The sequence below is a fragment of the Elgaria multicarinata genome, chromosome 11, assembly GCF_023053635.1.
Source record: "Elgaria multicarinata webbii isolate HBS135686 ecotype San Diego chromosome 11, rElgMul1.1.pri, whole genome shotgun sequence".
Classification (NCBI taxonomy): Eukaryota; Metazoa; Chordata; class Lepidosauria; order Squamata; family Anguidae; genus Elgaria; species Elgaria multicarinata.
In genome coordinates, this window is record NC_086181.1 from 6,410,053 (window position 1) to 6,432,815 (window position 22,763).

General features: G+C 44.9%; 1 protein-coding gene across 1 annotated transcript; it reads left to right on the plus strand.

Moving 5' to 3' along the window:
• The first annotated feature begins 1,415 nt into the window (after window positions 1-1,415).
• ZPBP2 (zona pellucida binding protein 2) lies at window positions 1,416-20,940 on the plus strand. The gene is made up of 9 exons (XM_063138153.1): window positions 1,416-1,455; window positions 2,663-2,746; window positions 5,558-5,638; window positions 12,224-12,349; window positions 13,884-14,045; window positions 15,247-15,465; window positions 17,230-17,315; window positions 19,151-19,328; window positions 20,843-20,940. Exons 1-9 carry the CDS (start codon window positions 1,416-1,418, stop codon window positions 20,938-20,940), a joined length of 1,074 nt encoding a protein of 357 aa, XP_062994223.1.
• The last annotated feature ends 1,823 nt before the right edge of the window (window positions 20,941-22,763 follow it).

Here is a 22,763-nt window from a genome sequence, read left to right on the forward strand (position 1 = left end):
TTAATTTGTGGAAAAAAGAAATGCTGGTTGTGGTCCATTCAGCCTGAAACCAGTACGGCCTCTGATCTGGAGGGAGGCCTTCCCCCTCTTTTCATGTGTGGGGGTGAGAGATGGGGGTTCCCTGTTGCATTCAGATTATTTGAAAACATTTTAAAAATGTCTGAAGGGGAAGCCACATTGTCCTGCTGTATCAAAAACAACAGACTTTAAAGTGCCACAAGACACTTTAATAACATATGGTTACTCAGAAGTAAGATGCACTATGTCCAATGGGGCTTTCTCCCTGGTAAGTATGTATACGATAGCTGCAGAAATTTGCAAACACAATTTAAGCTAGTGAGACAAGAATAACAGGAACCTCTATATACTTGTAACTCAACATAACAGTACATGCATCCTCAGGGGTCATCCTCAGGGGTCCTTCTCCATGAGCCCCTGCCAAAGGAAGTGAGGCAGGTGGCTAGTAGGAGGAGGGCCTTCTCTGCTGTGGCACCCCAGCTGTGGAATGAGGTTTGCTTTTATATGCCTTTAGACGCCACGTGAAGACCTTTTTATTCCCCCAGCATTTTAACAGTTTATAAATAAATTTTAACTTGGTGTTTTAAAGTTGTAATTTTGCATTGCTGCTGTTTTTATCTTGGTTGTGCTTTTATATTGTATTTTACATTATGGTTTTATACTGTTGTTTTATACTTTGAATGTTTTTAATTTTTGTGAACCGCCCAGAGAGCCCTGGCTATTGGGCGGTATAGAAATATAATAAATAACCCTTTAGACGTTGCAGAGGATTCTGGGCAGGATCAGCCCAACACATTTTTTCTGCTTGAGGTGAAGGACAAAATGGTGATTTCCCCCTCACTGATTCCATGTACAGAACCAGACCAGACTGGCAGTTGATTCCTCCTTCAACATTGGGGACAGAACAGTGTCCTGCGCTGCACCTGAAGGCAGCAGTCTAATTTAGGGAGCGCAGGGCGGGCCATGTGCCACACACAGTCACACTGCAAACTGAGAAGGTGACTGAGAACCCACCCAATGTTTTCCTATAAAATGCCCATTGCAGGGGAAGGGTTGTGATGCGTGGCCAAGCTGACTTTCAGGGATGCTTGTTTTCCATGACTGATGTCAATAAGCCTCCAAAGAATCCCAAGGTTCTCTGGAACATTGTTGGATAAAAACTGAGACAGAAAGGTAGCCATGGTTACTTAAAAGCATGCTGGGAAAACTGTTGGTGTGACAGTTGGAACTCCAACTGGAAGGGGGAGGGGCGCCTATCTTTCTTTTCCTCTTCCTTCTGGACAGAAGACGGAGTGGGCCTGAGGAGGAGGGAAGGATGGGCTCTCCCTTGCACCATGCAAGGCGGCAGCGGTTGGTTGTCCCTTCCCCTGTGCAACGCCCCATACCTTCTCCTCACTATGGGGGTCATGCTGAACGGTTTCATGGCTCTGGACCAAGGTAATCAGCATCCATTTTTTAATAATTCAGTACACTGGGGCAATAATGCCATAACACAGACACCCAACCTGGGACAGTATTTTTTTTTAAAAAAAATGGGTGCTGTGACTCAGGCTGATCGAGACATTGTAGCCTTCTCCAAACCCAGAAGCCCTTTTCCTTCAGCTCAGCTATATGTGAAGGTGTGCTGTGGTTACTTATCCCTTGCTCAGATACACTCTTCTTTAGTAACCCTTCATATGTTCTGGGCTGAAAATAAGCTCTTGGCACAAAGTAACTCCTGGACCTAACCTGATGGTTGATTTCAGAGGAGGTGGAGAAAATCTCTTCATGTTCCTTGATAGAGGTATCCCAGGTTAGAACCTGGGTTTTAATGTACTCCGTTCATGTTTGTCACACTACTAGATGTTTAGTATTCATTTTTGATTATCCAGCAACCATTTATTTTGATCAGCAGTTATCTCTACTTATATTTAAAACAGGTCGGATAAAGCAGAGATAGCACAGCCTGTGGAAGTTTGCAGGAGAACTCGTGATGGGCTCTTTATTTCCCAATGCTGTAACCAGCCAATTCCCTTTACCATTAGCGTAATTTGTGTCCCAGGGAACCCTGAAGTTCTCCTTAGAAGCTTATCAGGTGTTCCTCAATACAAAGGGCAGTGTGGTGATCAGGGGCACATGTACATGCAGGGTTTGCCCTGGGGTGGCTTCGCAGTAGTGGCACGTCATCTACATGACGCAGCTGCCATTGCGAAGCCCTCTGGGGGCAAACCCTGGAAACTCTGCACCAAAAGAGGCGGGCACTTCCTCCAACTTTTTTGGCAGCGGAGCCCACGGCACCCCGGATTGTTCACCATGGGCGGCTCCGTGCCTCTAGAAAAGTAAGAAAAAGTTAAAGGGGTGGGAGAAGAGGGCTGGGGCAGTTCCTCCCCCCCTTTTAAATTTTATAATCTCTATTCCGCAGAGCGCCGCAGATACATATAATAAAAATAAATGGGGTGGGTGGGGAGGAACTGGCAGCCATTGGGAGGAGACATGGGTGGGTCACCCAGTCCCTCTTGCGTCCTCCTCTGGCTGCCTCGTTACTCCCCCCCATTTTTATTTTTAATTATACGTATCTGCAGAGCTCCACAGATAGAATTATAAAATTTAAAAAGAGGGGGGAGGAACGGCCTTATTCCTTTCCTCCCCCGGTTTTGTTTTTTAGTTTTCCAGAGGCGCGGGCCAGAAAAATCACACTTGCCTGCCTTCCTGTGCAGATGCCGGGAGAGGAGGCAAGTGCGGGTGCAAGGTGCCTCGCGGCGCCAAAGCACCACCCTAAAGACGGGGCCCAGAAAAAGCATCTATGAAAGACAGCTTGATCACCACTATCAAACTTCTCCCACAATGTGCAGCTGATTAATGTGGAATTAATGTTAGAGGCAGTCCTGCAGCCATCACAGGTGACAGAGTCCTAGGGGCACAAAGGAGCAGCAAAGTGATGGCAGACAGAGCTGTGTGTGCTGCATGGACTACCCTTTTGTAAACCGCCCAGAGAGCCTCGGTTATGAGGCAGTATATAAATGTTAACAACAACAACAACAACAACAACAACAACAACACCCTACACTCCCTAGGCCCTGGCATTCAAGCTTCAGCCCTGGGGGAATTGAAACTGCCAGACTGGTCAGCTCTTATATATGGAACAGGAGGAGGGCGCCATCTTGTCTTTAACCTCAGGCATCTTAGGCCAGTCCTAGTTTGAGTGTGTTGTATGCCCAGCTCATGAGGAGCAATGGTAAGGCATATGCCCCTTGTGAACTGAAAGTGCACCCTAGGACATGCCTACAATCATCTGCAGTGTGCTGGGGCTCTGTGGGAAATGCTTAAGGGTCTTCCACATAAATGGGGAATGCATTTAATGCATGTGATAGAAAGTCTGGAAGCACTGCATTTATAGGACATCCACTTAATTTGCATCTCAGTTCCCCAGGGCTGAAGCTTGAATGCCAGGGTTCATCCCTAGAACATGTTAAGTAGGGTGGGGACATTTTAATGACAGGTAGCAAAGGCTTCCTCCCCTCGCTTTCTTTCCTTTAAAACAAAAACCACCCAGAGAGCTTTGGCTGTGTTGCGATATATAAACGCAATAAATAAATAAACAAACAAACAAAAACGTTGTTGTTGTTTTTACCCAATGGCATTAGTGCTCCTAGCTCACTCCAGGGCCATTTCCTTGACCAGACATTGGGCTCATCTTGACGATGGCACATTGGCGCCGCAAGCCCCCATCCCCCGATCCGCATTTATTTATTTATTTATTTAGAATATTTATATACCGCTCCCCATTGAACAATTTTGGAGCGGTGTACAAGATAAAATGAAAATAAAAACAATAAAACAGTTAAAACAAAATTTAAAAGAAGCAAAAACAGAGATTCAAGGCTGCATATTAAGGAAAGGCTTCTTGGAATAAAGATGTTTTCAAGAGGTGCCGAAAGGAGTACAAGGTTGGCGCCTGCCTGACCTCCAGAGGCAGTGAATTCCACAGGAGGGGCGCCACCACGCTGAAGGCTCTTCCCCTGGTGGATTCCAATCGGAGGATGGATCTAGGTGGAGCCACAAGGAGCAGGCCCCTGGATGACCTCAGTGACCGGGCAGGTTGGTAAGGGAGAAGGCGCTCCCTCAGGTATCCTGGTCCCAAGTTGTTCAGGGCTTTGTACACAAGTACAAGAACCTTAAACCTGGCCCGGTAGCGAATAGGCAGCCAGTGCAGCTCCCTCAGCAGAGGAGTTACATGCTGGAAAGGGGCAGCTCCAGACAACAGCCAAGCTACAGCATTCTGCACTAGCTCCAGCTTCCGGAGCAGCTTCAAGGGCAGCCTCACACAGAGCGCATTGCAGTAATCCAATCTTGAGGTTACCAATGCCTGTACCACCGTGGCCAAGCTATCCCTGTCCAGGAGAGGCCATAGTTGGCGAACTAACCGAAGATGGTAAAAGGCACTCTGAGCCGTGGCGGCTACTTGACAGAAATGGGTCTAAGAGTACCCCCAAACTAAGAACCTGTTTTTTCAGAGGCAGTGCAACCCCATCCAGAACAGACAATGAGCCTGTCTCCCAGACTCGGGAACCACTCACCTACAGCGCTTCCATCTTGCCAGGATTCAGTCTTAGTTTATTGGCCCTCATCCAGCTCATTACTGAGTCTAGGCACTGGTCCAGGACCTGCACAGCCTCACCTGATTCAGTTGTCACAGGGAGATAGAGCTGCGTGTCATCAGCGTATTGATGGCATTTAGCTCCAAATCCCCTAATGGCCGCTCCCAACGGCTTCATATAGATGTTAAATAACATTGGGGGCAAGATGGTGCCCTGCGGCACTCCATAGCTCAATTTGCGCTTCTTCGCGTTATCCCCATGCAAAGGAGCAAGTGTTGGGGGTTGCACGCGAGGAGGAGCGCTTGTACACTGGGCACCTCCTTGTCTCCAGTTTGTTTTTTGTTTTATTGTTTTTTTACCTTTCTTTTGGAGGAGGCACCATGTCCGTGCACCGGAGCGCTCATGCCTCCTTGCATCTCAGTTTTGTTTCCCCCCCCCCTTTTCTTTGGCGGAGTCCCGCGACCGTGCACCAGGGCGTCTGCACCTCCTTGCATCTCCATTTGTGTTTGTTTGGTTTTTTAACCTTTTTGGGCTGCTCCTCATGCTGGAAAAGAGCAGAGGTGAGCCAGCGGCCATTCAGCTCACTGTCTCGCCCCCACCCCCGTTTGGGCAGATGGCGACCAATCAGGGTTGGCCATGTGCCCAGACCTGCCTCTGAAGCAGCTCCGTAGCAAGGTGATAGTCGGCAGATGCTGTCGTTGCCTTCCTTCAAGTTGGTAATTTCCCAACTTTTTAAAATCAGAGCTTTGGGGGAAATCCCTGGGACTGCTCCACGATGGCGGCTGGGTCATATAAATGACCTGCTGCCACTGCGGATCCAACCCAGGACAAACCCCTCGTCAAGACAGGTCTATTGTGTTAATTTCAGGGCTTGATTGGAGGGAAATCACTGCCCCAGCTGCCCCAGTGAGGCAGCAAGAGGACTCATGTAAATTAATTATATCCTTTTATTTTCCCTGCAGTAGGAAAAGGATTGGACAAGGCACAGTATTCTGTTAAGTTAATCAAAAAGAATTACATTTACGGCAATATCAACCATAAAGGTAACATTTCATTATTCATTTTAAAAGCTAATATGATACAGGGGTGTGGAGGGGTGTACAGGATCACCAAAGAAAAGGCATCAAAGTTCAGCAGCAGCAATCTGTCCCATTTGGGTCATTTTAAATAAAGAGATAACTTATGGTTTGTATACGGGGCAGAGCTTTACTTGCCAAAATCAGGTTCCAGGTGGGGCAGTATCTGGATTCTGAAGCCAACATTCTTCTTGAGGTCAGAGGAAGCTGGGCAAAACCTTCCAACCAAAGCAGCAACACATGGCCTTTGCTTTCCCTTTAGGCCTAGTTCTCAATGAGTTGAGAAAATCTATTATCTGGGGTCATACCACTGCAGACTGCAAGTGGAGGCACAGAAAGCATAAGAAAACGCTCCACGAATAAATTAGCATGTCAGGGAGATAGCTAAGCTGTGAACTCCTTCCTGACAGTAGTAACTGGGCATTTTGACTAACAGTTAGGGAAACTGCCTGTTCTTCTTCGTGGTCTCTGTGCATCACACAAAATGGGCTCTGCGCCTGCGCGGAGTCTCGATCGGGAAAAACTTCTATAGCTGAGGCTTTTTTGGCGGGAACCCCTCCCCCACGCGCGGAGTGCGCATGTGCAAGCTGAGGGGTTCCCGCCCAGATGTTCAGTTCTCTTTCGACCGCCATTGTGGTGACCTCGTTGGGAAAATTCTCTGTAGAAAATATAATTGTAAGAGGCGTTTTATTCTTCTTCTTCTTCTTTCTATCCTTCTCATATTTCTACTTTATTATTATTATTGTTATTTTACATTTTTCTTTTCCTATTTTTTCGCGAAAAGCGAAAACACCCGAAAGGGCGCATGGCCCTCAAGGCCCCGTTCAGGAAGTGTACGAAGTGTGGAAGTAAACTTCCCCCCTCAGACGGACACTCCTTGTGCCTTTTGTGCTTGGGTGAAGCCCATATTGTCGAGACCTGTCGTTTTTGCCAAGCTTTTTCCAAGCAAACACGATGACACAAGTCAGATAGGCTAAAAGCCCTGCTTTGGAGCAAAGCCTTACAATCAGTCGAAAAACCCTCGACATCGACTTCCAGCACTATAGAGCCTGTTGAAACTTCCCCAAAGTCTCCTTTATTGGCTCAGGAACAACAACAGCCGGAGATACCTGTGACGCCTGGGAGAAGTGTTACGCTTTCCATTGCCAAACGATTAACAAAGAAAGCAAAAAAGGGCAAAGCATACTGCCTCATAACCAGAGGAGTGCAGGAAAAAGAGAAATAAAAAAATCTCTTAAAAAGAGTGTGCCGAACCCTACTCGGCCGTCTTCTCCTCCTCTGATGACTAATATACCGATGTCGACGGTCAATACCGTACAATCCCCATCGGCATCGAGGAATCATCCTTTGCCAGAAAACTTCGGCGGCCGAGGCTTCGGCATCGATGCCGATACCGGCACAACCTCTGCCACCTCCACCGCCGCCACCGCTTCTGTTGTCGCCTATACTGACACTAAGACCGCAGTCGGCACACGGTCCGAGATTGACTTCAACGTCTGAAGGGGAAATCAGAGACATTTCTCCAACTCCTATACCACCGGGACAGACGCGACCTGAGGACAGGCGCTATAGACACGACTCCCCAGAGTCCATGTTTTCGGTTCACTCAGGGAGAGGCTACTATTATTATGACAGACCACCCCTGTCGAGAGACAGGTCCCGTTCACCACACCATGAGAGATGGGAACGGTATCCTTGCAGTGACAAATATTACGGTCGAGACATGTATTATCAAAGACCTTATGAAGGACAGTGGGATATTCTCCCCAAGCCTATCACGCCCGACTACCATACTATGGGGGACATCCACGGGCTGAACCTGTAGCTAGACCGTCCGCTACAATGCCTAACCCTCAATCCAGTCTCATCGATGCCAGTACACAGCCAATGCAACCGCCTTCAACTCTACCTCCCAGTATACAGGCATCCCAACCACAACAACCGGAACCACTCATGCCGGTTCCTAGAGTCAATTCTCCATCGTCTCCTCACGACGATTATGAGTCTGATTCTTCATCTTCATCGTCGGCACGACCATCCATTGCGTCCCCGGATATAGAGGTCGCTCCACAAGGGGGCACCTCTCCATCAGATGATTTGGGTCATTTTTCCGACCAGATTATTAGAATGGCTCAAGCATTAGGTCTACAAGTCGAACAATCCACATCCTCGATACAGGATCCGGTCTTCGACTCCATCTCGTCCGATACCTCGAAACCAGTGGCCATTCCTATGTTACCAGCCTTACTGGAAACTATTAAACAATCTTGGAAGTCACCTTCGACTGCCCCGCCAACTTCTAAGAGACTAGAAGGGATGTACAAGGTCCAGAACGCAGATGTCCAGTTCCTTTTTGAGCATCCGCCTCCAAACTCCATCGTCGTCGAGGCCGCTCAGGGAAAAAGCAGGCATCAGCATTCATCACCTGTCGATAAAGAGGGACATCGTTTAGACCTCCTAGCAAGCAGGTTATATACTTCCTCATCCTTAGGCTTAAAAATTACAAATTACCAAGCAGCAATGTCTGGTTACCAATTACTGCTATGGGACAAGATGGGGAAATTGATGGAACACTTACCTGACGACAAGAAGCATTTGGCTAGACTCTTCTATTCCGAAGCTTCACAGCTATCTCGTCAACCTCCAAACACCAGGTTGACTGTATCGCAAAGACCCTGACAGGAACCACAGCACTCTGTCGACATGCTTGGCTCCACTCGGCGGGCCTTTCTCAAGAGGCTCGCTCTAGAATAGAGGACTTACCATTCGACGGTATCGGGCTTTTCAATGCCAACACCGACAATTCGCTCGATACCCTACAAAAGGCGAGAACAACAGCCCGCCGTATGGGGTTCAACCAACCCCAGCAACAATTCCAACGACGCTGGTTCTGACCACGTTCTTCATATTATCCTAATAGACAACAATACCAACAAGCTCAACCGCGTCAACAACCACAACAGCAACAACAGGCCTTCCAGCAACGTAAGCAATTCTCGGGCTACTGAGGCAGAGCAACTCCTCGAAGGACTGACGTAGGCTTTAAACGGCGTCTTTGATTTTTCCCCCTCACCTGTGGATAATCCCACCATTTTCTTTGATGATAGACTCTCCCACTATTACCATCAATGGGAGACTATCACTACCGACACCTGGGTCCTCTCTATAATTCAAAGAGGATATCGGATAGAATTTAAAACCCTCCCTCTTCTTGGTAATGTAAAGGTTACGCCACCTACTATACCCTTACTCCAGGAGGTCGATATGCTTCTTAGCAAAGGCGCTATCGAACCTATTCCAGGGAGTCAGCTTCAAAAGGGTTTCTACTCTAGGTACTTTACCGTACCGAAAAGAGACAGAGGGCTTCGCCCTATTTTGGATTTACGTTTACTAAATTTACATATCACAAACAAAAAGTTTAGGATGGTTTCTTTAGCTTCTATTACCCCTTTATTATTTAAAGGACAATGGTTTGCATCCATTGATCTTCGCGATGCGTATTTCCACATCGCCATGGAGGGCACATACCGAAGATATTTACGTTTTATAATTGGCCATAACATCTACCAATACAGAACTCTCCCGTTTGGCCTATCCACGGCCCCGAGAGTTTTTTCAAAATGTATGTCTACAGTCTGTGCCCACCTTCGTCTCAAGGGAGTAGAAGTCTATCCATATCTTGATGATTGGCTTTTGGTAGCACCAACAAAACAACAACTACAAAATTCAATACAAATTGCTGTTTATTATGTAAATTAGGCCTCTATATCAACTATGAAAAATCCCAATTAAACCCCTCACAGGTCATCCAGTTTATTGGGGGGATCCTCGATTCCGTAGCCGCCCGAGCCTTCTTGCCAGCCACTCGACGCGAACGCATCATTCATCTCGCTCAAACTTTTCGACGTCGATCCCACATATTGGCGTTCAAAGTACAACTTTTAGGCCTCATGGCTTCTATCACTGCAGTGGTCCAGTATGCCCGCCTGAAGATGCGACCACTTCAATCTTGGTTTCTGAAACACTTCAATCCTCAAAAGGATTCAAAAAATCTCTTACTGTACCCCCCGGCTACAGTAAAGGACTCTCTTGTATGGTGGACGGTAACCAACCATCTAGCACAAGGAATCCCGTTCAGTCAAGAACAACCAACAAAGATATTGACTACGGATGCTTCAATGAGGGGTTGGGGCGCACATCTAAGCTCCCTAACTGTCCAGGGTCTATGGTCCAAAAAAGAAGCCAGACAACACATAAATCTTCTCGAGCTGCGAGCAGTGCAAAGAGCCCTCGTTGCATTCGAATCCCAGATTGCGGGACATTTTATACAGATAACCACAGTGGTTGCGTATCTAAACAAAGAGGGTGGCACCAGATCGGAATGTCTTCTAAAATTGACAATGAAAATCTTCGACTGGTGCATCCCAAGACACGTCACTTTCACTGCCATCCATATTGCCGGCACCGAAAACACACTGGCCGATTTCCTGAGTCGACCCATCATCTTGCACACGAGTGGCAACTCAACAGAACTGTGGCCAAATCAATATTCCAAACATGGAACATACCAGATGTCGATCTTTTTGCCACGGATACAAACAAGATCGGCCACAGTTTCTGCAGCCGAGCAGGTCTAGGCAGGAACTCCTTGGGCGACGCCTTCACGTTGCAATGGACGAACGCTCTCTTTTACGCGTTTTCTCCGTTTCCCATCATACCCAGGGTAATTGCCAAGATAATTGCCAACAAGACCAATTGCATCTTGATCACTCCCTGGTGGCCGAGGCAAACGTGGTTTGCCCCACTCCTACGACTGTCGAACAGCCGATACCGACAGCTTCCACTGTTACCAACACTGCTGACACAACAACAAGGCAAAATCAGACACCCCAATCTACAAACCCTGAGTTTAACAGCATGGAACATTCAGTTCACCAACCTGATGTAACCTCCATTCGATTACAGGACATCCTAGACGCAGCTAGGAAACCATCCACTCGAAAATCGTATATACAAAAGTGGACTACCTTTGAAAAATTTGCCAAAGACAATCATTTCAACCCTCTTTCTTCCACCATGGACCAAATTCTCATGTTTCTGTTATCTCTCTCAGAAAAAGGCTTATCCACGTCCTCCATACGCGTATATCTCGCAGCAATATCATCAGCCCAACATCATCAGCCCAACATAGAAAGCTCAACTGTGTTTTCACATCCTCTGTCAAAACGTTTTCTGAAGGGACTCAATAATTTAACTCCACCAATCCGTACACGTATACCATCTTGGAGCATCTCAGTGGTACTAAAGTCATTAACTTCAAAACCATTCGAACCACTGGCCACAACAGACCTTCGGTTACTCTCCTTTAAGACAGCCTTTTTAATAGCCATTACTATGGCTCGGAGATCGAGTGAGCTTGCAGCTCTCCGTATAGATCCTCCTTATCTAACTTTTCATAGGGATAAGGCAATATTAAGACCTGACATAACTTTTCTGCCCAAGGTGGTTTCAGAATTCCATCTGAATCAAGATATTATTCTCCCTGCGTTTTTTCCTTCTCCATCATCACAGATGGAAATTACTCTTCATACATTGGATGTACGAAGGACCTTAGCTTTTTATAAACAGTGTACAGAACCTTTTCGCAAGTCACCCCGTTTATTTGTCTCCTACTCTGGTCAACATAAGGGCATGCCTATTTCGTCGCAACGACTTGCACGATGGATCGTTGAGACTATCAAGCTGGCATACCAACTTGCCAAACTCCCTCTGGACTCAAATGTCCAAGCTCATTCTACGAGGGCGATGGCCACATCGACAGCCTTCAGCAAGGGCATCTCCATCCCTGAACTTTGCCGCGCTGCGACTTGGTCAAAACCATCGACTTTCGTGAAGCACTATCGCTTGGACACGAGAGTGAGAGCCGACTACTCTTTTGGGAGAGCTGTTCTTTCATCGATACTGACATAAGGACACCGTCCCACCTCCAGTAAGTCAGCTCGCTAATCTCCCATTTTGTGTGATGCACAGAGACCACGAAGAAGAAATGCAGGTTGCTTACCTGTAACCGTAGTTCTTCGAGTGGTCATCTGTGCAGTCACACAACCCACCCTACCATCCCCACTTCGGTGTAATAGGTATAGTAATTTATGTCTTTCTTAATAACATTTATATATATATATGATATAGTAGCATTGCTTTGACAAAACTTTATTTTGGTATCGACACCTTCATCGATACTAACGTTTAATACTACTGTAAGGACACTCGGTTCGGCATCGATGTCTCCATCGATGCCGGCAGCTTTTATTTTTGCTCGGTTTCGAGGCCACAATGTCGGTCTCCATGAACTGAGATTCTGGGCGGGAACCCCTCAGCTTGCGCCGAGTGTGGGGGAGGGGTTCCCGCCAAAAATGCCTCAGCTATAGAATTTTTTTCCCGATCGAGACTCCGCGCAGGCGCAGAGCCCATTTTGTGTGACTGCACAGATGACCACTCGAAGAACTACGGTTACAGGTAAGCAACCTGCATTTTCATCTTCTTGTTCTGCAGTGAATGTCTATGTAAAAGTGCCCAGAAACAGCCCCTTTCTAGTCTGCATGGATGTGTCCCTTTCGCAAAGTGAAGTCATAGACCCCAACTACCTATGGATTGGGCCAGATGGAGCGACTCTAAAAGGTGAGTTACGTTTTGATAGCCTCTTGAAGCTTGCCCTTTCAATTTCTATCTGGTTTAAATTCCTCCTTGAATGCAGGACCATAAGCTCACCCCTTCCCCACAAAAAAATCACCAAATATTGATTAGTTCTGAGACAAAGTATTCACCCCCAAAATGTGTGAAATGAAGCATTAAGCTTTTAGAAATATTTGCCAGGATGGGACAGGATGGAGAGTAGCAAGAAGCCAACCTGTGCTGGAACTAGGCCTGAAAAGGAGGCAGAAAAGGAGCTTACGGCTGTTTGCAGGAAATCCATTGGCACCCTGGGTTCCCTTCGACACCTGATTGGAACAAGAATCTCAGTGCATTAATACTATGAACCCCCATCTCACGCTCAGCCTTTAAATATGAGTAAATAAATCTTATATCACAGAAATGGCAAGGGCCTGCCATGACTTCTTCATAAAGAAATTGAACCCTGGGTAGGTTTTGGAACCTCTGAAACTTCTCACCACTTCTCACATGTGTATATCAATATCTAGTTTGTTCATTAGGTGCTAATAAAACCAAGCTGCTTGAGCATATCTTGTATAGATTTGAAAGTAGTCATTCCTTCTTGTCAAGAAAGCCTAGAAATTGTGGTTCTGTAATGGAGGAATTCTAGAGGTCACGAAGATAGAATTCTCCGCACCTTCACCACGCTACAATTTCCAGGAATCTTTGTAGGAAGCTATGACTGTTAGGTTGATACAAAAACAAGATAGCTTTGTAGCACAGATTAACATAGGCTGAACGTTCTCCCAAATGTACTTTTGGCTGAATTGGGGAGGGGGTGCTTCCATAGGTGTTTTGCACCCTCCCTCTCCCAATGCCCTAGAACATCACATCATGAATTAGCATCATTCCATAGAAGAATTTGGGGGGGGGGGATGAGGGCCCCAGTGTCCATCCCCCCAGAATACACCTTGAAATGATACTTTGGAGGAAGTGAGGATGACACCTGCCAGTCAGAAGGAGAACTGGGTAACTTCCCCCACCCGTTCCCCCAAAGTTTCACTCATCCCCAAATTGCCGAAATGTCCCCTTTGGTGGTCTGCAAATGAGGATGTAACATTGGGGGCCATTTTAGCTCAGTGTTAGTGTAAATCTGCCTTAAGGGTTGTAGTTTTTTACGATTTCTGAGTTAAATTTGCCAAAGGTCAATTTTTAGTGACTGAATTATTCTATTCCTAACATTCTTTTAGCTAAATAGCTGGTATTCCTCTTCTGTATTACCCTTTCTCAGATTTTTATAGAGTAGTATCATATCTCATCTTCAGGAAAGTGAAACATCCTTTCTGCTAAATTTTAAATTTCTGCTTCTCATCTCTGCAGTGACAATTACTTCCAATAGTGGTGCCTCTCCCCTGGCCCAGGAAGCAAAATTCGTATGCCCCTTGGATGAGTGCTAGAATTTTCCTTCCTAATCCTATGTATCCCTGCTGCTGCCTTAAAACACAGAGGCTAGAGGCTCCTGCTGTATGCCTGTTGACCTGGCTTCACATTTCTCTTTTAGGAAAAAGCTATGTGAATCTCACAGAAACTGGAAAGTTGATGGTGCTCGGATTTAGAGAACACATGTCCGGGTCTTATACTTGCACTCTTACTTACAGAGTTTTCCGAAATGACATGCAGGAAGAACAAGAAAGATTCAAGACATATAAATTTATGGTTTATGGTAAGAGAAACAAATCCTGTCCAAGGCTTACAAATAGAATTGAATTGGTCTATTCTGAGCCTCAAACCCAAATAAAAAAATCACAACACAAAACAAATTTGGATACTCAAAAATGTACAGTCCCCTAATGACCCTGCCTCCTTCCACAGCCCCCTGTCTCCTTAAAATAAATTCTTTTAAGAGGACATTCCAGTTAGTTGTTTTGCAGTGGCCCATTTAAATGTATAAAACATGCCTAGATATTATGTTTAGAAGCTGAGTGACAGAGGTTTGAAATCAAGGTGTAGATATTTATGTAAGAGTTCTGCGAAAAGTCCCACCACCAGTTGCCTTCCTGCATTGAAAAAGGTATGGGGACACAGCATCCCCTATGGGAGGGAAAATACTTTGGTGCGTGTGAGTGAGGAGGATGCTGCAAAGCCTTGGACTGGAGGTGTAGAACTCTGCTGGATTGACTCTCCCTGCCATCAACCCCGGGGCCAACAAGAGATGATGCAAGTGATGTGGAAGTGTCTCCCAGCCTTTCTTCTTATTTTCACACACTCATCAAGAATTTGGTTGGATCAATGGCATGGGAGTGAAACTGCTTAATTCTTTCTCTCTGGTCCATTTTTCTGCTAAAAAAAGCTCCCTCCCACCCTTCACTACTTTCCCAACTACATGAAAAAAGATACTGGGGTGCTTCCAGGCTGAGCTTTTGTCACGCCTACGCCTTCCTTTATGCACATAACTTTGCAGGGGGTTCAGACAACTTTGTCTTCAATTTGTAACCCTCCAGTGTTTTTTTCACTGCTGCTTCCCATTTTTTTCCTTTCCCCAAAGAATCCAATAAAGAGGGAAATATGGAATAGTTGCACAATGGCTTTTGATTGCTAGTGCTAGGAACCCTCTGTCTGGAAGTTCCCAGGTCTATGCATTTTTTTTCCCTTTTGGGGAACAAAGTAGCTAAGGGGGATTTTAGCTGGACAAATGGTCCATGAGGACAGGATTAAGAACCTCTCTCCACATAGTGTTGTTGAAAATTGAAGTTCTCTTTGGCTATAAGCCTGAGGGAGCAGGGGTGTGTGTGTCTTCTATATTGTGTGTAACTACTAGTTACTGTGGGTGCATTATAAATTAAAATATGTGATTAGAAACAACCAATTATATTGCATGCCATTTAGATCCACACATATTTCCTTTTCCTTCTTATCTTTTGAAGCATACCGAGAACCAGATTACGCTTATCAAATGTCTGTTCACTTTACAACCAAAGAGTGCAACCTAACAGCAAATGAACAATTCTTTGAAGAGCTAAAGAAAATCTTGAACAACCTGATTTCCTATCTGACGTGCCACATCATTGAGTCATCGTACAAGTGTTTTTCTGTCAAACGACCCAAACATGGGCTGGTCAATGAGCTGTTTGTTGTTTTTCAAGGTAACAGAAGGGGGTGTTTCTTTTCTGCCGTCATGGCCTTTGGTCATCAGGAGCTGGATTGTATTTCCTACCTGACATACCACAAGGTCCCATGAACATTATCTGTGTGCTTTCAGTGATTATATAATCACATCAAAGACACAGGCCTCATCTACACCAAGCAGGATATTGCACTATGAAAGCGGTATATAAAAGGCAGGAGGGAGCTACACCGAGCAGGATATAGCAGTATGAAAGCGGTATATGGTATGTGTCAATGGGCCCCAACAGTTGTCAGGGCACTTCAGTACCACTATTAAGCAGTTGTGTGGCTTCTGCCTTTTATATACCACTTTCATACTGCAATATCCTGTTTGGTGTAGATGAGGCCACAGTCCATTTCTGATAATCCAGTTCCACATGGATAGCATGGCATGGCAATGACAAAAGTTAGCCTATGACTATCTAATACAGACCTAGCCATGGTCATTTTGTGGTGTTTGATTTCTGAAATAAGGTCCCAGGGCTCAAGATCATCAGGCAGTCCCATGCTTTGTCCCAGAAGACCTTGCCTCTAATCCCAGAGTTTTGCTGTGGTTATTCAGGAGTGAACTCAGTAGAAACAGAGAATGATTTCAAACTAATCACTGTCTTTATAATCTCCACATATTATGTGGGGAGTCCTCAGAGGCTAAGTCTTAATTTCACCAAAGCCTCCTTTCAAATTTCATTAAAACGTCAGCTTAAAGGTGGTTTTGGGTTGTGGGCTCACATGTGAATGAACACCCCTTTCTAAAGTGCATTACCTGTATACCATCCTTTCCAAAGAGGTTGCTGCTTTTACAGTGGAGTCATAGGTTGGTAGGGTGAACTATGTATCAGGACACGGCTTTGATGGCCTTAACATAGGCTAGCTATTGGAGCAATTATATGATCCAACATATATAAAGAACTTGGTGAGTCACAGCCAAGTAGGTTTTAAACTTGTTCTGGAGAATCTTGAAGTTCTTAGGAGAATGATCACGGGTTCCAAAGTAAGACAAGCTTCCTGAAAGATAATTTTGCTCATCACTATTGACCTTCCATTGCAATATGCAATCGCTGGAGTTTTAATTCTTAGCTCATACAGGGCTTTACAGCCCCAAAGGCCTGGTCAGTGCACACCATGTACTGTGTATGTACATAAAACATCCCAGAATTCACTGCAATGCACAGGGGTTCCATGGCAGATGAATCAATGTGGAAATTGTTCCTTAAGGAAGGACATTTCAAAAAACACTGTTGTGGGTGAATACCTTCTGTTGCTGTCCATGGTATCCCATTATAATAAAACTGGAGCGAGACATTCTTTCAACTGTTGCTTGCTTTTCTATTCACTTTAAGAGTTGTGATATTTTTTCCTTGCTGGCCCAAAGATGGAGCTACAAGTCAGGTTATATGTCTCTTGAATCAATCATTCCTTGTTAGTAGCAATCTTGCACAAGGCAGAGATTGTATAGCCTTTTGTGAACCGCCCAGAGAGCTACAGCTATTGGTCAGTATAAAAATGCAATAAATAAACATAAATAAATAAGGAAGAAAACCTTTATGGCTGCAATCCTAAGCATTCTTACCTGGAAGTAAGTCCCATTACAATCCACAGGTTTTAATTGTGAGTAGATAAGGTTTAGGATTACATGAAAAATTCCAGTGCTAACTCCTTAGTGATTTTTAAAGTAACTTTAGGCACAGTTTACAGAGAAATGATTTTTCATCTGCAAACATGCACCTTTCTTTGCCTCTCAGTCAACCCATTTGCCTCTGGTTGGGAAACTATCTGCCACCAGGTTACTGCTGACTGCGAAGATGTGACTAACAGCCGTGTTCAAAAGGTTAGAGATCTTTTCAAACTTTTCCAAACTTGTATATAAATGTTTGTACATTCCAAAATACCAGGTGGATCATGGGAAAATATGCATGCTCAGAATAGCTTATGAAACATAAATTATCTTTCCTTGTTCCTTAGTATATACCCTGCTATCCACAGTAAATAGTCATAATCATTCTCTCATGCCATGTTACTAATTATGACTTGGAGGGGGAATGTGTTACTAAATTTAATTTTAAAGTGAACCCCTCCCTGACAGGCAGTCCTGTTCTGTGTACCTATATGAGGTGTAGTTGTTGATTTACACTACAGTGCATGCATAATATTATAAGCAATGGCTGACATGGCAATTTACTTAACAGGAAGGTGGACAGTGTCAACCAGAAAAGGTGGGAAGATGGCAGGCCAAACAGTGAGGCTTAGTGAACCTGCATAGCTCTAAAGCTGGGATGGGGAACTTCTGGTTCATGTTATTATTATTATTATTATTATTATTATTATTATTTATTTATATAGCACCATCAATTTACATGGTGCTGTACAGAGTAAAACAGTAAATAGCAAGACTCTGCCGCATAGGCTTACAATCTAATAAAATCATAGTAAAACAATAAGGAGGGGAAGAGAATGCAAACAGGCACAGGGTAGGGTAAGCAGGCACAGGGTAGGGTAAAACTAACAGTATGGAAGTTCCCTATCTGCCCCACACACTTTTCCTGCAGGTGTCCCACCTCTTCCCCTCCAGCTCTGTGCAGGAAAACCTCACTCTTAAGTCCAATCATTGAGCTCCATCAGATGAGCATTTTATTGCACCCCCGTTACTGGGCACACATGGATTTTCGCAGGTCCCTCTCATGACATTGTCTGCCTCCCACCCCTTCTAGGCTTCTTTGCGCTCCAAATAAGTCCAACTTATTTTAAAGATGGAAGTTGCCGCTATCTCCTGCTGTGTGCAGGAGAAGCAGCAGTATCAAAATGGCCCAGTGAATGGGCCACCTGCACGTTGTTTGCTTTCTCTTTGAAAAGAGGAAGGAGTGAGGGACAAATGCGCGGGCGGAGAAGTGACGGTAAGCAAACACAATTTCCCCCCTGTGTGATAATGCTCATTGATTGGCAATAAGGTTGGGATTTCCCAAGAAAGACAGTCTTCCTTCAGCACAGTGAAATCCACTCTCTGATAACTGATCAGAGATAACAGTGATTTAAATACTCAATAGGATATTTAAAATGTAAATATCTTTAAATTTTAGAATTGAGCTGTACTTTCTGTCCCTATATATTGCGCTGGAGCTTATTCCAGAGTAAACAGTAATGGAGCTGAGCTGTCCTTTGCATGCCTGAAAACTGTTGCCCTGGGGCTTATGCCTGAGTAGACATGCATAGAATTGAGCTGCAGCTTGTATGCTTAGTAGTAAAATGTCCAAATTGGAACAAATTACATCTGGTCCCATCCACTTTGCTTTGGCCCCACCCACCCTGTACATGGCTGCATGCCTAGTGCCCTTAGATTTGTCCACTGCCAGAATCCAGCCCTGAGGACCCTTCCCAAATTAGTCTTTGGGCAAAAAATGTTTCACCATCCTTGCCCTAAAGAGACCAGATGCAACCAGAGGCCAGGGGTCCTGTATCTTTAATCATTGTGTAGAAATGGGAGGTGGATTTCAGTGGATGCACTTTCTCACGTCACACTCTGCAGGGGTGAGAAAACCTGCACTTGGAATACTGTTGGCCTTCTTATGTGTGTATTTAAATATAATGACATTCTGTGTGTGAAATCTTGATGAATCCAAACAACATAAACATTGTAATTTTTCTGACTTCATTGTCTGTATATTTTAGGCCCGATTGCTCATTGAAGAGTTTTTTCGCAGGCAGCAGTACATCTTGAAACATGAGTATCAGAACATCCCTGTAATCCATTACATAGACCATAGCTTCCAAGTCACTCGCCTGGACAGCTGTCGGCCAGGGTTTGGAAAAAACGGCGTCAGCCACAATGACTGTGCAAATTGCTGTGGTATTTATGTATTTATTTATTTTCCCCACCTTGTCCCCTACTAAAAGGTAACTAGGATGGCATATATGGATTTTTTTTTAACTCCCCATTTATCCTCATGACTCTAGGAAGTAGATGAGGCTCAGAGTTATTAACTGGTCACAGATCACCCAGAAAGTATTAGCTGCTTGGCTTGACTGTTAAATCAAGCAATGGAAGGGCAGGCATTTATCTCTGCCGACCACCTTTGACAGGAGAGTTTTAGAGAAATATTAAGTGGCCAAATTGGTGATTTAGAATTTTTCTGTAGTATATTAGCTAGTGCTAAAATGTCCATAGCTGTACAGTGGAAATACTTTGAAGAATCAACAAACTACATTAAATTGGTACAGGACAGTGCTTTCAATTTGTGTTCTGGGACACCTTGGGGTTCTTTGGAAGTTAACTGGGATTCTTCACTGAGAAAATCAGTAATGATGGACATACTTCCCTTAAAGTTAGCATTTTTTTAGGAACTACCATATTAGTCTTCCTCTGCCATGACAATGTTGTTCATTGTACAAACTCTCTACACAGAACAGGGTGACCATGAAGTGCAATGGGTCTGGCCAGAACCAAGTGAGTGTGCACCCAGGGATATGTCCTAGAATCCTGTACCCAGAGGCAGTGGTTGCTTTAAAACAGGAATGCCTGAGGAACTCATTTAGCAAATTCCTGTACTGCATGTTTCTGACTAATATGTGGATCAGAACTTAGCTGTCCACCAGATTTCACACTTCTTCACATGCTGTGACACAGGTTTTAGACATATCAAAATATGCATTTTGAGAGGATTTTTTAAAATAAGTTTTTAAACTAGATTAAGGCAGAAACAAAATTGAATTTTTGGCAAAACATGTGTAAGGAACAGAGTAAATAGACAGATCTGGCAATCTCTACTTTAAAAAGCAGTAATTGAGCCTATCCGCTGTTGAGAGTAGAAAGGGAGGCCCTCCCCAAATTGGCGGGGGGGGGGATTATTAATACTTTTTAAGAGGCTATCACACACATAGTCACAGATGCTATATGTGCGCACAGTTGACTCAAGGTCTTAATTGTATTTGTGATCCCCAACTTGCTAATCTTTTATGCTTCCCATTGTCAGCATGATGATGCTTTGATGTTGCAAATCCGTGGGCTATATTTGGGATACCTTTTTAAAAAAGCCCTAAAGGTATGTCAGCAAAAACTTAAAATACCTCCGCAAAATTAATTTATGGAACTTATGGAATAAATGCATTGCCACAAGGTATGTGAATAGCCACTAACTTTAGACAGCTTTAGAAAAGGATTAGACAAATAATTTACAACTACAAATCATTGCTTTCTTTATATGCAAGGATTAGACTAACGTTTTGCAACACTTTTCTAGATGATTTTATATGTGTATGTGTCTTGTGTCTCAATTATTGCAAGAATATCAATTACAGGTAGGCCTTTGAATCACTTAATTTCTCGTATCTGACATATCCTCTGTTTATTCATTTGGTTTGCAGTGGCCTGCGACCCTGGGAGCTACAGTCCAAACAATGATGTGGTCTGCCAGACATGTACTAGCATTCGGATTAAATACTATGGGGCAAAATCTTGCTAAATAAATTTTTTTAAAAATAGAGTGTAGCTGCAAAAACCTTGTTTATTTCATCATTTTTACCTTGTAATCTCCTAAGAAGAAGGCATTTTACTTGAAATGACTATATAGTAGAAAAATATTAGCCAAATAATATTATTAATAGGTGTCCTCCTCATCCCCATTAAATGTTACAGTCCCTCCCAATCACACCCACCCTCCTTTCATCCAATTTTGGATGATTAAACATTTGATTTTATGTGGAAATGGACAGAAAGAATGAAGGTTACAAGGAGGGGAGGGGGGAAACCCAAAACATGGGATGCTCTCAGCATTTGCAGTCAGGATGAGTGAAGTTTAAACAGAGAGCAAAGTGGGCCGGCCGCACAATGGAGGCATCTTAATTATAGAGAGGTAGACCAGTAACGCAGCAGAATCTAGCAGAAAGCGCTTGCTGGCCTTCCCGATGGTCTTGTGTGACTATAGATGGAGGTGAGGGAGGGAGGGAGGGCCTCTTTTGCTTGCTGTATGAAGTCAAACCTGGACTAGAAGTGCTGCTATTGTTGACCGCAGAGTGAATGGGAAACACAGGAGACAGCTGGATGAAAACCCCAAGGCATACTGGCAGAGATGAGAAGAAGAAAACACCTGACAAGTCAACTTGACAGTCCTACTTTCCTCAGCCACCTGATCAGAAATTCTCCTTGAGAGGATGCTTGATTACTTCTTCAAGCAAGTGCCTTACTTGCAGCAGCTTTCAGGATTTATCTGTGGTTCCTTTTTCATATTAATTGCCAGCACTTTCTGCATGGTTGTGTAGGCCAATTTCAGCACCTTCTATGCTCAATAATGAGCATACTGCATATTCAGATGTGTAAATATGGAGACATAGGCCAGGCGCTGAACTGAGAGGTCCTTGTAAAGGGGATAGAATAAGGATGCAGAAAGGCTGAAGGAACAAGTTTAGTGAGCTATAGAAGCAAAGCTGTTGCCCAGGTAAAGGCTTGCCACTGAATCAGGAGCATTGCAGCTCCAAGGTCATTGTTCTCAGCATAGACTTACAGTATGCGGAGACTTGGAAGGACAATACTGAGCCTTTTCCTGTCAGCATTTGCTAGGGGTCAGCATCCTAAGTGATGACAGGATTGACCAGGGTTCTGAAGTCGAGAGAGAAGGAGCAATGGATCAACCTGTTGAGGGCGTGGTTTGAGAAGGGCAGAAGTCAGGTTCCCGAAGCAAGAGCTAGCAGGCAGATGTGCTAGAGACAAGCAGTAGCAGTCAGGTTCCAGAGGTATCAGCTCTGAAGAGGAAGGGTGGATAGCAGATGCTGATTCTCACAGGATCTTCTTGTAAGGAGCCAACTTGACCAGAGTGAACGGCAGGGATCCAGGGTGGCTGGGGCTTGACAGAGCCAGATGAAGCTGCAGGGGGTGCCCAGGTCACCTGACCTAATGCTGAGTCAGTTGGTGGGGCTTGGGTTGCCCACTTCTGGGTTGCCCACTTCTGGGGGCGTTACTAGACGGGGCTCTAGCGCGCGTTACCTTCCGCAGTCACGTCGAGGCTTCCAGATGACGTTCACGAGGATCCGCCGTTATCCTGCGGTGAAGCCTCTTTCTCCCGACTTTAAAAAAGTGAGTTCTAGTGTGCCTTTTCCTGCCGTCTCGCGGTAATTCGGAGTACGTGTGGGAGGATGTGAGGTCACTGCGGTCCGCACTGGGCAGGAAAAGGCGTGCTAAGGGGGAGTGGTCAGCGGCTTCGGTCAAGCCGCCTCCGCCATTTGTGCCCAGTCCGCCAGCTGGGGCAGCGCGGCGGAGCGGCTTTTTTTTTTAATTCCCCCAGTGACAGTT

Coding starts and splice junctions, on each gene's coding strand:
- ZPBP2 (XM_063138153.1), top strand. CDS start 1,416: ATGGGGGTCATGCTGAACGGTTTCATGGCTCTGGACCAAG. Junction 1,456..2,662: donor TTTCATGGCTCTGGACCAAG/GTAATCAGCATC, acceptor TTTGTTTTTTAG/TTTTCCAGAGGCGCGGGCCA. Junction 12,350..13,883: donor AGATGGAGCGACTCTAAAAG/GTGAGTTACGTT, acceptor TTTCTCTTTTAG/GAAAAAGCTATGTGAATCTC.